The sequence below is a fragment of the Peromyscus leucopus genome, chromosome 8a (genome assembly GCF_004664715.2).
Source record: "Peromyscus leucopus breed LL Stock chromosome 8a, UCI_PerLeu_2.1, whole genome shotgun sequence".
Lineage (NCBI taxonomy): Eukaryota > Metazoa > Chordata > Mammalia > Rodentia > Cricetidae > Peromyscus > Peromyscus leucopus.
The window spans coordinates 7735681-7749749 of NC_051085.1; the positions used below are offsets into that span (position 1 = coordinate 7735681).

Sequence of the window (14069 nt, forward strand, 5' to 3'; positions counted from 1 at the left end):
CCAACCCGGAAGCGCGCACCTTCAGCCGCCGGACCACGTGACCGCGGAGCCCCGCCCCCGGGGCGGAGTTGGCTGGGGAATCCGGAAAGGGACGGTCTGGGGACGGTCACGTTACACATCTGTCTGTCCGCGGATACCCCAGTCGCTTTTGTCCCGCAGACTCCAAACCTGCAGATGAGGAGTGCGTGCTGAACGGCTGAAGCCACCTCCTTTTTTTTTTTTTTTTTTTTTTCGTTTTTTCGAGACAGGGTTTCTCTGTGTCAAGTTTGGTGCCTGTCCTGGATCTCGCTCTGTAGACCAGGCTGGCCTCGAACTCACAGATACGCCTGCCTCTGCCTCTATAGTGCTGGGATTAAAGGCGTGCGCCACCACCGCCCTGCTCATTCTTACTAGTTTTTATTAAAAGTAGCCCAAGGCACACAGGTTCCTGCTCCGAGGTTTCCCTTTTATCCTGAGCTGCCTCTAAATCCTTCACATTGGTGGGATTTGGGGACGTGGTCTTTAGATTTAGCTTCCACCTAGATTTTTTTTTTCTTGCCCAAAGAGTTGCAGTAAAAACTCCGCAGAGCCATACACTAGGTGTCTAATTTGGAGAGTAAATAAATAAACTAGATCAAATATACTGAATAATCTGCTATTTACATGAGAAGCTGGTCATCAGTAACAGCATCACCAGGAACCAGTCTGAGGAAGGGCTGGTTGGATACGAGGTAACCATGCTAAACGTGAGATGTGGCTAGACAACTAAGTAAAGACATAAATTAATAAAATGAAAACCAATCAAATTAAAAATGCAAAGAAATACCTATTGCTTTGCATTTTGAAAATTTTAAAATGCCAATTTAGAGCAAGAATCTGGAGTGTTTGAGATTTTTGATGGTGGCATTAGAGCATAGATTATACACCTTTGAATCAGATCACTTACAGAGGAAATACTGAGGTAAGTGGGTGTCTTGGTTAGGGTTTACTATAGCTGTGAAGAGGCACCATGACCACGGCAACTCTTAGAAAGGAGACATTTAATGGTGGTGGCGGCTTACAGTTCAGAGGTTCAGTCCCTCATGGCGGCGAGCATGCGGCGTGCAGGCAGAGGTGGTGCTGGAGCCGAGACTGCTACATCTTGCAGGCAACAGGAAATCAACTGACACACTGGGCGGTATCTGGAGTAGATGAAACCTCAAAGCCCGCCCCCACAGTGACACACTTCCTCCAACAAGGCCACACCTCCTAATAGGGCCACTCCTCGGAGATTATGGGATTATGGGGGCCAATTAAGTTCAAACTACCACAGAGGGTTATCAGAATTTTTTCCTCTTTTGTGTGTCTGTATCCATGTGCAGTCCAGTGTCACTTCCCAACCGTGTGTGTGTGTGTGTGTGTGTGTGTGTGTGTGTGTGTGTGTGTATACCTCACCCCTGCCCCCACAAAAAGTCAAGGACTCTATCAACAGAACCCTCTGCCTGCTAGCCTTTGGGTGGATTGGGTCTCTGGAGATCTTGACAGGACTGGAGGCAGGTGAGCGTCCTCAGTCTGTCAGCTGAAGGCTGGTGCATGTTCTCTGTGGGAATGAAGAGTATCAGGACCTCGACGAAGCCAGGATGGTTGGCTGTAACCTGCTGAAGAAGCTCAAGCCTGTCAAAGCCCCTCGTGACTTCCAGGATGATTTGAGAAGAACGAAAGGGCAAGTCCACTGTTCAAGTCGGTACCAGCCCATCCTCATAGCCCCCCTGACGCTCCCTCCTCCCCACTCTCTTTTGTCTTCTTTGTCCCCCCACCCACCACCACCCCACCCCCCTCCCCTGCACTAATTCAATAGCGCTCCTGTTTCCAGGCCTCATCTCTTGCACTACACCCAAGTGGTATGTATTGGGTTTGGAAAAAAATCTACTGCATGCTAGTAGAGCTCCTGAGAACATACACAATATACACACTTGTTTTTATACTGAGGAGTTCTCAGCATCCCCGACATGGGTTTAATGTGCTTCGAATGCCTTTTATCCCTGGTTAAAAAAAAAAAATCTCAATTTTGATTTTTTTCCTTTTAATTTTACTGTCTTGATTCTGATAAATCTTTTAATTCAGATGTTATCTCCTGGAAAGAATTCTTTTCAGAACCGCCCCAAAATTAAGTATTTGGAGATAAATATTTCTCAACCCAGTCTTCATTTATAAAAGCAGAAAACAAAACAAAGGAAAAGACAGAAAATTACCCACAGCTATAATAGTTTGACATTCATTGAGTTTGAATTTCCTCTCATTCACCACCAAGTGTATGAAATTTTAATACATTTGCTGAATCAATATATCCTCAAGTGAATTGAGAATGAAATAAAAAGTATATAATAAAATTTAGTGTTTAAAACTATAGAATTTATTCCTTTGAATTTTGGAGTGTTTGCACCCCCATGGTGGCTCACAATCACCCATAAAACTCCAGTTTCAGGAGGCTCAATGTCCTCTTCTGACCTCTGCAGGCACCAGGCACTCATGTGGTGCACACCTATACATGTAGTCAAAATGCTCATACACACCAAATCAATCTTAAAAATTTAAAAATGCATGTGTATGTGGTAGCTTGAATGTAATTGGCCCCCATAAGCTCATAGGGAGTGGCACTACTGGGAGGTGTGGCTTTGTTGGAAGAAGTGTGTCACTGTGGGGTGGGTGTTGAGGTCTCATACATGCTCAAGCCACACCCAGTGTCTCAGTTCACTTCCTATTGCTTTTGGGTCAAGATGTGGAATTCTCAGCTCCTTCTCCAGCACCATGTCTGCCTGCATGCCACAATGTTCCACCGTGATGATAATGGACCCCATTCAATTTTCATTTTCTTTTATAAGAGTTGCCATGGTCATGGTGTCTCTTCACAGCAATAGAAACCCCAAATAAGACATAGGAATTTAATCTGGTGACTGTCTGACACACTGCAAACAGCCTGTGCATGTGACTTGTCTGTATCTCTCCTGTCCAAGGCTCTACATGTATGTAAACTCCATTTGCATGTGTGTGTCAGGGACCTGCCCTGGCCAGAGCTATACCATTCTGGGAAAGTCAGTTTCCCACCGTTTGAGTCCCCTGCACTCTGTTGAGAGGTTTATCACTCAGAGGATATGATCCTGAAGAGAGGGATAAGAAAGGGGAACCACGTGGGGTTCGGTTCCTGGCTCAGCTCAGCGACTTCTGCCTAAGAGATGGGACATTTGGCTCATGCCCACGAGGTGTTCAGCATCCTCAAAACAGTAGCAGCTGAAGTGCTAAAACTCACAGGACAGCATCGTGGAGGTCATGACAATCTGAGAGAAGCTACAGAACCTCCCACGTGTTCTTTTCTGTTCCTGTCCCGAAAGAAGAAACGGATCGCCTTCACGGTGCTGGGATTGGGCTCACTGCTTCTTTCCTGGCAGACTTAAACTCCAGCCAAACACAGCTGTTTAGGTGGTTGCTCTCCAGCCTGAAAGAAACTAGCCCAACCTAAGACAAATTTCTTTTTTTCCTCTCAGTTCATATAATCTATTGCAGTTAGCACACAGCTTAAAAAATTCACCAGCACACTAATAGTACGGAATTAAGCAGACTGTACCCTGCTCAGGAAAATCAACCACGTGGTCAAAGCTTGATGTCAGTCTAAGTTTTAGAACAAAGGAAGAATGTGAAACTATGGAAAAAGCAGTTGTTCACTTACAATGGTCCCAAGCCTTCATACAAACTCCATACTCCAAGCCCTTCATTGGGTACCCTCTTCCACAGAACATACTTGTCCACCACAGCCTCCTCTGTATATAAGCTCTCTTGATAAGTGTGTGGACCACCACCCTGGCACTTGCACTTCTTTCTTTGAAATCCAAATTGACTCCATTTTGGGATGGCTTGGGATACTAACTGTGGGTTCCTGTTGCCTCTTTTGGGGCAACTCCAGCCATAGGTTCAGTGGATCCGAGTAGAAGCCAAATTAGGGAACATGACCTCGTCAGGTGATGTTCCATGGATTTGGACTTGCTCTGGGGCATGTGAGATCCTTCCTGGAGGTCCCAAGAAATACTTGGAGCCATTCAGCAAGGGCTGCTGCCCTTCAAAACTTGAAACTCAGAGAGCACTGAATGATGCCTCTGGGCTTAATTGCTAAAGAAAGCCAGTATGTCCAAGGGCTGGGGAGACAGTGGATATTGAAATCTCATTAGGAACACAAGGCCAGTAAAATAAGAGCCAGCAGTGGGAAAATTGTAAATTTCAGATATCACACAATGGGTGGGTAGGGTGGCTGGAGAGATGGGTCAGGTTCACTCCCCGCACGGTGGCTCACAACTGTCCAAGTTCCAAGGTATTTGGCATCCTCAGATATACATGCAGGCCAAACACCCATACTTAGAAAGAATGAGAGAGAGAGAGAGAGAGAGAGAGAGAGAGAGAGGGAGGGAGGGAGGGAGGGAGGGGGGGGGAGGGAGGAGGAAGGAGGAGGGAGGGAGGGAGGGAGGGAGGGAGGAAGGGAAGGAAGGAAGGAAGGAAGGAAGGAAGGAAGGAAGGAAGGAAGGAAGGAAGGAAGGAAGGAAGGAAGGAAAAAAATGGAGATAAGAGTGGGTGGGACTTAAAAACCCAAAAAACCTTTGCAGTCAATTCCCAGTCTTCTAACAGACTTTAGGAAATTTTCTCTTTTCTTTTCTCCTCCTCTTCCTCCCCATCGTCCTTCCTTTCTCTCTCTCCATCCCTCTCTCCTTTCCTCTGTCCCTCCGTCCCTCCATCCTCTCTCTTCTTTCCTTCCCTATAGCCCAGGCTGGCTTTGCACTTAGACTGTTGCTATGTAGCCGAGGATAACCCTGACCTTCTTATCCCCGTTTCCACTGTCCAAGCTCTGGGATCACAAGTGTGTGCCGTCATGTCTGGGTTCTAGTGAGCATCTGGGGCAGTTTCCTGCATATGAACCAAGCATCTACCAACGGCCTACAACCCCAGTCCTGTGTTCTAGTTTGGTTTACGAATTGTTATTTTATTAACGACATCATTTCTCTCTCCCTGCCCTCCCCCCACATGAACACACACACACACACACACACACACACACACACACACACACACACTTTTAAAAGATTTGTTTTCTTATTTTTAACCATGGGTATGTGTGTATATGTGCATGTGAGTACAGGTGCCCTCAGAGGCCAGAAGGGGGCATGAGCTCCTGAAACTGAAGTTCTAGGCACTTGTAAACTGTGCAGACAATTTGAGTGCTCTTAACTGATGAGCTCTTTCTCTAGTCCTACTTATTTTTTACTATTTAGCATTCTAGCTGTTTTATACAGCTGCTAAAATTTTGATTTTATTTTATAAACTCACTCAAGTCCAACTTAGTTAAGTTTTCCTCTGCCTTATATTTTTTGACAGATTTCATAAAAATCTGGATTTCTTCTTTCTTAGGACCCCAAATGATTTCTAATTGTAGAACCATATATTAAGTATGCTTCAGTGAACACTTAAGAAAAGCGGTAACTGCTTGCTTTCTACTGATTTCATTTATTTTGTTGAGAAAATGACAGTGTATTTTTGTTTGTTTGTTTGTTTGTTTTGAGACAGGGTGTCTCTGTGTAGCCCTGGCTGTCCTGGAACTCGCTCTGTAGACCAGACTGGCCTTGAACTCAGAGATCCACCTGTCTCTGCCTCCTGAGTGCTGGGATTAAAGGTGTGCGCCCCCCCCCCAGTGAAAATGACAGTGTCTTATGTTCAGAAAAATTACAAACAATTCCTTATGTAAAAAGTGTGACCAAGACTCCCATTAGTTTTGTCTCTTGAAACTTTCTAAAGTTTAATGAGTAATTTTCTTTAACAGAGACTGATTTTCTACTGAAAGTGTTTTTAAAAACAGAAAGAAGAGAAAGCAAGGCCAGGCAAGGTGTCACTTTAATCCCAGCACTCAGGAGGCAGAGGCAGGAGGATCTCTGAGTTCGAGGCCAGCCTGGGCTACAGAGTGAGTTCCAGGATAGCCAAGGCTATGTAGACAGACCCCATCTCAAAAAACAAACAAATAAACAGAAACAAAGAAAATAAAATAAAAAATGGATTTAGTAAGCATTTTAATATCTCAAACAGAATGCCTATTTTGTGGAAGCATCAGAATTCAAAAGCGGGCAATCAACTTGAAAACTGTTGTGTTAACATTTAGGTAGTCATAGGGTGGCCCTTCCTGGCTGATAGTCCTTTCAGGCCTGGTAACCACAGAACATCAGGCAAGAGGGAAATAAACTTCAGAAACTGCAAGTGTTTAGGTCTGTTCCTTTTAGTCCCTCTGTCCCTTGGAGAAGACTTTTGGAATTGGGTCTTGGTATCGTCAGCGAGTTATCCAGTAATTGGGTCTATGTTTCTCAGGGAGAAAAAGGTCTGCAGCTTGTGATCGAAGTCAATGGCTCTGAACTGAGGCTCCTTGTACTTGCGAGTCATCTTGGCACTGAGGTATGTTATGAGTTCACACCTTTCCACAAACTTCTCCATCTTCTTCTTGTATTTTTGTCTTGAATATTGAGACCCTTTGGGATTAAATGCTGTAGAAAATGTCACAGAGTTGTGAATGTTTTCTGATACCTGGTTAGTAAGCCATTCAACAAAGCAGAACTTCATGTGTGACTAGGCCACCCAGCTAAGGGAGAGGTGGTCCCATCCGTGGAGAAGGTTAGAGGGCTGCTATATTAGACCATAATTTCCTGTGTTCACCTTTCTCTATGGAGTTTTGAGTGCTGAGTATGTTATTTAGTACCCGGATTTTATTTATTATATTATTAATTTTGTGAAAGTGTTAGGGGTTGAACCTAAGGCCTCACATACACTAGGCAAGTAAGTGCTCTACCACCGAACTACATCCCCAGGCCTCTGCAGTCTTTTGAGATGAGGCCTCACTGTGTAGCCCTGGCTGGCCTGGAACTCACTCTGTAGACCAGGCTGGCCTTGAACTCACAGAGATCTGCCTGCCTCTGCCTTCTGAGTCCTCGGATTAAAGATGTGTGCCACCACTGCCTGGCTTAAAATTTTGTTTTTACCTAGGCTGTACCTGAGCTTGCTCCATGGCCTAGGCATGCTTTGATCTTGTAATCCTCCTCAGCCTGCTGGGTAGTGAGGATTTTACTGGCCTGTGCCACCAGGTCCGGTTTATAGTACTTGATTTAAAAACTGGCAGTTTCACTTTGGATATTCTCATATAGGTATTTACCCTGTGCTTCATTTGCCCCTTCCCGTCAGCCCAGTCTGCCGCATATGGTATGGCAAGTGCTGAGCTTCTCTGAGCGGCTCATCAGCTGGAAAGGCGTACCTTTGAGATGAAACGCTACGTAGAGGAGCACTGATCGCCTCACACTTAGGAAGGGGAACTTGGGCTTCAGGCATCCTGCTGCGTTCATCGCCTTGATGAGGGAGGTTGCTGTGCCCTGCAGGGAGGGATCAGTTTGAGTCAGTGCGTATTTGAGTGCACATTCTGAACGCAGGTCGATAAAGGCCTTATTCTTTCCATCAGATAGCCTTCCTGGGATGGGGCTGGTTAGACGACCATCCAATCACCAGGGAAGAAACACAAACTACACTTGGTGAAGGGAGATGAAATGTAAGCTGGCACAGAGCCAGCTGGGTGGTGGCTGCATGCCTGGGTTTCATTGCGTGATGGTCTCTGTTCACGTGCTTGGCATTTTCTGTGACCTAACGTTGAAGAGGAAAGAAGGAGGACACGGGGCTTTGGGTAGCCTTGGCTCATCTCGGCTTGTGTTGTCGGCACGGGCAGCCTGCCTCCCGCTCTGTGCATCCTCGGCCACGTGACAAGGAACCCCAGAGACCACAGGGGCACTGCAGCCAAGTTCCTAGAGCTGTGAGGGTGAAAGAGGCCTGCTGAGAAAGCCCGCCTGTGACTCCTCCCTGGTGATCCTCCCTGGCATGACACAGCCTTCTGCACGCTGGTATTATGCCAGATGGAAGCCAACTTTCTCCCCATCTCTCCTTTTGATTTTTCTTTCAGGTTTTTTGTTTGTTTGTTTGTTTGTTCGTTGTTGCTTTGAGGCATATGTAGCTCAGGTGTGTGCCATTGAAGGCTAACCTTCTAGGCAAATTGAAAAAAAAAACAAAGCGGTTAAAAGGTTGTGACAAAGGTCTAAAATTGTGTTTTTGACATTTATTTGGCAGAATTAAAAAATACTAACTTTGGGAGGGAGACTGGTGAGGTGCTGAGTGCGTAGAGGTGCTGGCTGGGCCAGCCTGGTGGCCTGTTTGACCCCAGAAACACACACGAGGTTGGAAGGAGAGAACCAACGCTGCAGGCTGTCACGTGGCCTCCACACACATATCATGGCACGTGTGCCTCTCCTGTCGTGAGCAGTGCACACACATGCACAAAGAATAATCTAAAAATTAAATGACTTTGAAACAGTGATTGACTACTGACACATTTTACAACTTTTGAAAATAATGATATCTGGATGAATCAAATGTGATTCGAATAGATAGTTTAATGTGGATTTGGGATAAAACATGGGTTTCGATAGCTCACCTATCCTAGTACTGTGGACTTAACTCTTTTGTGGAATAAATTAACCTTTGGGAGGCCAACAGAACATCTCAAATCATTGAAGGAAGAGGAGGAGGAAGAGGAAGAGGAGGAAGAGGAGGAGGAGGAAGAAGGAGAGGAGGAAGAGGAGGAGAGGAGGAAGAAGAGGAGGAGGAGGAAGAGGAGGAGGAGGAGGAGGAGGAGGAAGAGAAACCAAACTGCACATCCATTTACGAGTAACCAGTGTTAAGACAGCCGCTTCCCCTTCACTGCGGTGCTGCTATTCCAGGCATTGGTTACGGGAGATCACACCTTTCATTTGAACAACCACCCATAAATGAAAATAGTTGAAGAGTGCTTTACAACTTAAAATTGGGAAATTTTGCCTGGAACCTCACTTTTAGAAAAGCAAAAGTTACTGTTAGAAGAGGCCCCTGTATTCTCATAATATGTATCAAAGAAAATCATGCAACAGAACCTGTTCCAGATACCCAGGCAAAGGGAGGCTGGTAAGGTGGATGGGTTCCTTTAGCGGGGGAAGTTTGTATGGAAGCTTCTGGTCCCAGTAGTGCATTGGCATCCTATGAATACAAAGCTGGTTAAGCACATGCTCACACATACCCATCCTGTGCATACAGACACAATATGAGACAAAGCTCACTTCTTGCTTTATCTACTGGAGAAAAATTATTCGAGGGAGAAAACTAGGTATTCTAGAAGTTTCTCTTGCTTTTCATTTCACACAAGGTTTCTTGTAGCCCACTCTGCACCTCAGAACAACTTTGAACCCCACCTCTGAATTCTTTGCTTTCACCTTCTGAGTGCTGGGAATGAGCCACCCTGCCTGGCTCTGGGGCTCCAGCCTGGTCCACCGGTTTATCAGATTTCTTAGTCTTCACAGGGACTATATAAAACTCTTCTCAAAATTTGAATTATCTGTGTGGCACCTTTATTCCCAAGACAGACACCCCGTGCCCAGGGTGGAGGCCACCAGGATGGAGCTTCCTTCAGAAGTCGCTGATCATGAACAGAGGCAAACACAGGGTTCTCTTCCCAGCACTGGTACCTCCTGTCTAAGAACAGTCCCCACCCAGGCTCTGAATCCCTGCTGTGTCCCTCTCTCTTTCTCTCTCTCTCTCTCTCTCTCTCTCTCTCTCTCTCTCTCTCTCTCTCTCTCTCTCTCTCCAAGCCTTGGCACATCCTTCTTTACTGGGCCCTTCCCATGCAGCTGCATTTAACTGTGCTCACAGTTCCCACATTAGAAGAAAAGGAAAGAAAAAAAAATAGCAGAATGTGGTGACCTGTAATTTCAGAAATCAGGAGTCAAAAACTGGCCAACCTGCACTACAGAGTGCATTCCAGGCCAGCCTGGGCTACAGAGTAAGACCTGGTTTCAACAGCAAACCAACCAACCAAACCAACATACAAAATCTCCCCAAACCCAAACCCGAAACAAACAGACAAGACAATAAAGAAAACCAACCTGCAAGAGCAAATTCCCCTTCTCTCCTCTGATCCTACATCTCTTCCAGCAATTAACATCTCTCATCTTTTTACAATAAAATTTCTTCAAACCTAAAGCCTCACTAGAAACGGCAAGCTAAGGAACAGACTCTATTTGCATAGTCTCTTCTCACTATTTTGGAATCAGTCATGACTGTTTAAAATCAAAAAAACGGAAGGGATTTGACTTTAAATGTGACAACCGGGGACATCTGGCAGAAGAGATGCTCGCCTGCTCACAGGCATGCAGCTGCTGGCAGTGCCCACCAGCTCTGTTGTTTCTGGTTCAGCTCACTTTCCTTGAGCAGCTTTCTCTCTGGCTGCCGCAGCTCGGTCACCCCTGCCTACCCCATGGTGTGTGTGTGTGTGTGTGTGTGTGTGTGTGTGTGTGTGTGTGTGTATCCCTTCCCTTCCCTTTTCTTCCACAGTTCCAAGCACAGTAGATGGGACATAGAATATTACAAATATTTACAATCGGTGAATAATCTCACCTCAAAAATTTCTGGAGTTTTTCTTCAGTCTCACAAATAAATATTCGATCACGATACTCTGCAGCATATTGAATGTTGCCAGGCACCAGGGCTTCATATCTGAAAGGTGAAAAACAAGACAAAACGAAATAAAAACCAGTGTGCAATTAATATATGTAGCTTGGCAATGAATATTGTATCATTCATATGTAGTACTGCATAATAAAACATCAAAATGTTTCATTTTTCTACTTCTGCAGCTCAAGGAGGAAAGGAGCATCTCCCTAGGTAATCACCTAAGACTGTCACTTTGTGAACTGGAGAGATGGCTCTGAGGGCAAGAGCGCTTGCAGCTCCTGAGCAGGAGAGGAGTTGGGGTGCCCAGCTGCCCCCATGCAGGGTGGCTCACAACTGCCCGTAACTCCAGTTCCAGGGGATCAAATGCCCTCTTCTGGATTCTGCAGGCACCTGCATGTACACACACACACACACACACACACACACACACACACACACCAATAAAAATAAATCCTTAAAAACACTGTCCCAAGGGCCCCTGGCGCTGAGCAGGGCTGTGGCTCTGTCCTGGGAATCTGAGGACTTGCCTTTGTTTTCCGTCCAGGTAAGTCACTGGGCAGTAGCCTTGGAGCTCAGCACACTTAGGAAATCGACTCTTCAGCTCTGACAGGGTCAGCCTTTTGGGGAGCATGGCGGCAGGTGGGAGCGGATGAGGTGCCAAGGGAGGCACATACAATTCTGGGTTCATCAGAAATTTCTGTTAAGGAAAGAGGTACAGCAGCAAGAGCATTTCAGACAGCAATAATGCACCAATCAAAACACCCCTGGAGGCCCTCCTCCTCCTCAATTCCCATCCAGCAGCCCTTCAAGCCATCTGAGAGGAGTCATTGTAACTTCTCCTATAAGAAGTTCCTCAGGATAATAATCCCAAGCAATCAAAGGTCTCTTCTTACTCAAAAACACAATATTTTTTTTTAGCTCCTATTCTATGACAAGGACTGGAGAGTCCTTAGCCAGCTGCCAGTCTCCCTGTGCTCTTTAGGGTTCTCTAGGGTCAGTAGTTGCTCTGTAGAGTGCAAGGCACAAAATATCAGACATGAGTTCTGCTTTAAAAATTCTGTGATTATTGTGCTACAAGCAGGAAGAAATAAGCACCCCCAGTAAAGAAATTAAAGTTATTCTTTGGTGGAAGATAAAATGTTTAGATTAGTTTTCATTATTGTCTTCAGTTACAACCATTGTATATCATCAAATCGCAGGCATCAAAATACTGGAATCAATATATGGTCAGACTTTTGAATCCGTAGGTACAAGTGGTCCATTCTCCATATCCATGGCTTCTGTGGCCTCAGATTCAAATAGGAAATGTTCAGTAAAAAAGGCTAGCTCTTTACTGAACATGTCTGCCCTTTCCCCTTCAAAATTCCCTAAACAAGGCCGGGCGTTGGTGGTACACGCCTTTAATCCCAGCACTCGGGAGGCAGAGCCAGGTGGATCTCTGTGAGTTCGAGGCCAGCCTGGGCTACCAAGTGAGCTCCAGGAAAGGCGCAAAGCTGCACAGAGAAACCCTGTCTCGAAAAACCAAAAAAAAAAAAAAATTCCCTAAACAATACAGCCTGGCAACTGTTTACAAGGCTTTTACATTGTATTAGACCTTTTAAGCCATCTATGAGTGTTTCAAAGGACGTGGGGGGTAGGTATAGGTTAGGTTATATGTAAATGCTACCCCCTTTGTACTTGAGCAGACATGGATTTTGGCACCCTTGGCGAGGGTGTCTTGGAACCAATCCCCAAAGATGCCGGGGATAACTGGGAAATTCTAGTGTTGTATTTATTTATTTTCAAGTATGGTCGTCAGTCAAGCTCTTGCTTTATTCTTACTCCCTTATCCCTTGAAGCTGAATCCAACAATGCTGAGAAACATTAGGTGACTGCCAGGCTGCCAGCTGTCTTGGTCTACTTTTGCAAGATTCCCGAAAATTGCTTGCATCCATCTACCATTTCTCAGGTACCATTATGTTCCTTCTCAGGTTTTTGATGTGGTTGAAAACTAGATAGTTGTAATTTCCTCAGTTATGATAAAAGATAAGTTATATATAAAACCTTAAACTCACAAATATAAGATAGATAGAACATCTTCTTTAATATTGTAACTATAATTCTTGCTCGGTAATTGTTTTGTTATATGTAATTTTACCATGTTAAAGTTAAAACCTTCCTTTTTTAAAAAAAAAGAAAAAAAGGGGAAGTGCTGTGGATATTGCTCTATATAAATAAGACACTGATGGCCAGTGACCAGGCAGGAAGTAGGTTGCCAGGCAGGAAGTAGGTGGGACAAGGAGAGAGGAGAATTCTGGGAAGCAGAAGGCTGAGGGGAGAGACACTGCAGCCACCGCCAGGACAAGCAGCATGTAAAGACGCTGGTAAGCCACCAGCCACGTGGCAAGGTATAGATTTATAAAAATGGGTTAATTTAAGATAAAAGAACAGTTAGCAAGAAGCCTGCCACGGCCATACAGTTTATAAGTGATATAAGCGTCTGAGTGATTATTTTATAAGTGGATTGTGGGACTGCGGGGCTTGGGGAACCTGGAGAGAAGCCCTCCAGCAACACCTGGGTTCTTTCTGTAGACTGAGTCCAGATGCTTCATACCTCCTCCATTGGTGAGACTCAGCTGTTGACTTTCCTTGCCTGACGGGCTACCTAAGACCCGCCACTGACCCAAACCTTCTGCATATGCCTGGGGTTGGGGGAGTCTCAGGGCTACTCTTTGAGTTTCTCTCTGATCCCAGAGTCCCAGGTTCCAATGATGTGGTTATTGGTCCCAATTTTCTGAGTGTCCCCAAGGGTGCCTGTTCTTCTCATTTGATGAAATTCAAGACAAGCCATTTTGTTTCCTTAATAAATATTTATATAAGAAACAGACTTACATTTAGATTTTCCTTGGAACTCATTTTATAATAGTGACCCCTGAATTCTGCTGCAAATTCCAAGCTGTTAGTTGTAGAACAATCATTTAATTCATAAGATTCTGCTAGGCTGACAGGGCAGAACTGTCCAAACTCTCCCAGGCGAGCAATCAGTTCATCGGGTGTGATACATAGTTTGTCAATGCAAGCAGCTTTCCCTGTTTTTAACGTATTCGTTATTATAGATTTCGCAGGAGACACAATGATCAAAAGTTAAAATGATTTCAGTTAGACACCACTATATTAACACTACACATCCTAAAATTCTAAACAACAGAGTAAAAAGTAAAGTCACTATAAATCATATGGTGGTGGAGGTCTACAGTCCCATGTTCTGGAGACTGAGGCAGAGGGACTACCACAAATTCTAGGCCAGCCTGGGCTAACATAGTGAGAACCTGTCTCAAAACAAGCAAGTAAACAAACAAAACAAAAGTTATTCTTCATGCCTGCACCCTTTCAGCCTACTACTCATCCTAAGAGGTACTCACTGTTGGGTTTATGCCCAACATAAAAACACGCACACGTGTGTGTTTTTCATATAGTGTATTCATGCCAGTACATGTAAACATTATTTTGCAACTTGATTTATCACTTAATTGTTG

The 14069-nt window shown here is 44.9% G+C and overlaps 1 protein-coding gene across 1 annotated transcript in view; it reads right to left on the reverse strand.

The window, feature by feature from the left end:
• Window positions 1-6042: 6042 nt before the first annotated feature.
• The window catches only part of Ak9 (adenylate kinase 9), a 138308-nt gene continuing 130281 nt past the window's right edge, over window positions 6043-14069 (reverse strand). Inside the window, 6 exon segments of the mRNA XM_037200453.1 lie at window positions 6043-6524; window positions 7286-7400; window positions 8982-9084; window positions 10498-10596; window positions 11082-11251; window positions 13426-13622. Of these exon segments, the coding sequence (XP_037056348.1) occupies window positions 6322-6524; window positions 7286-7400; window positions 8982-9084; window positions 10498-10596; window positions 11082-11251; window positions 13426-13622 (887 nt within the window). The 3' untranslated portion in view covers window positions 6043-6321.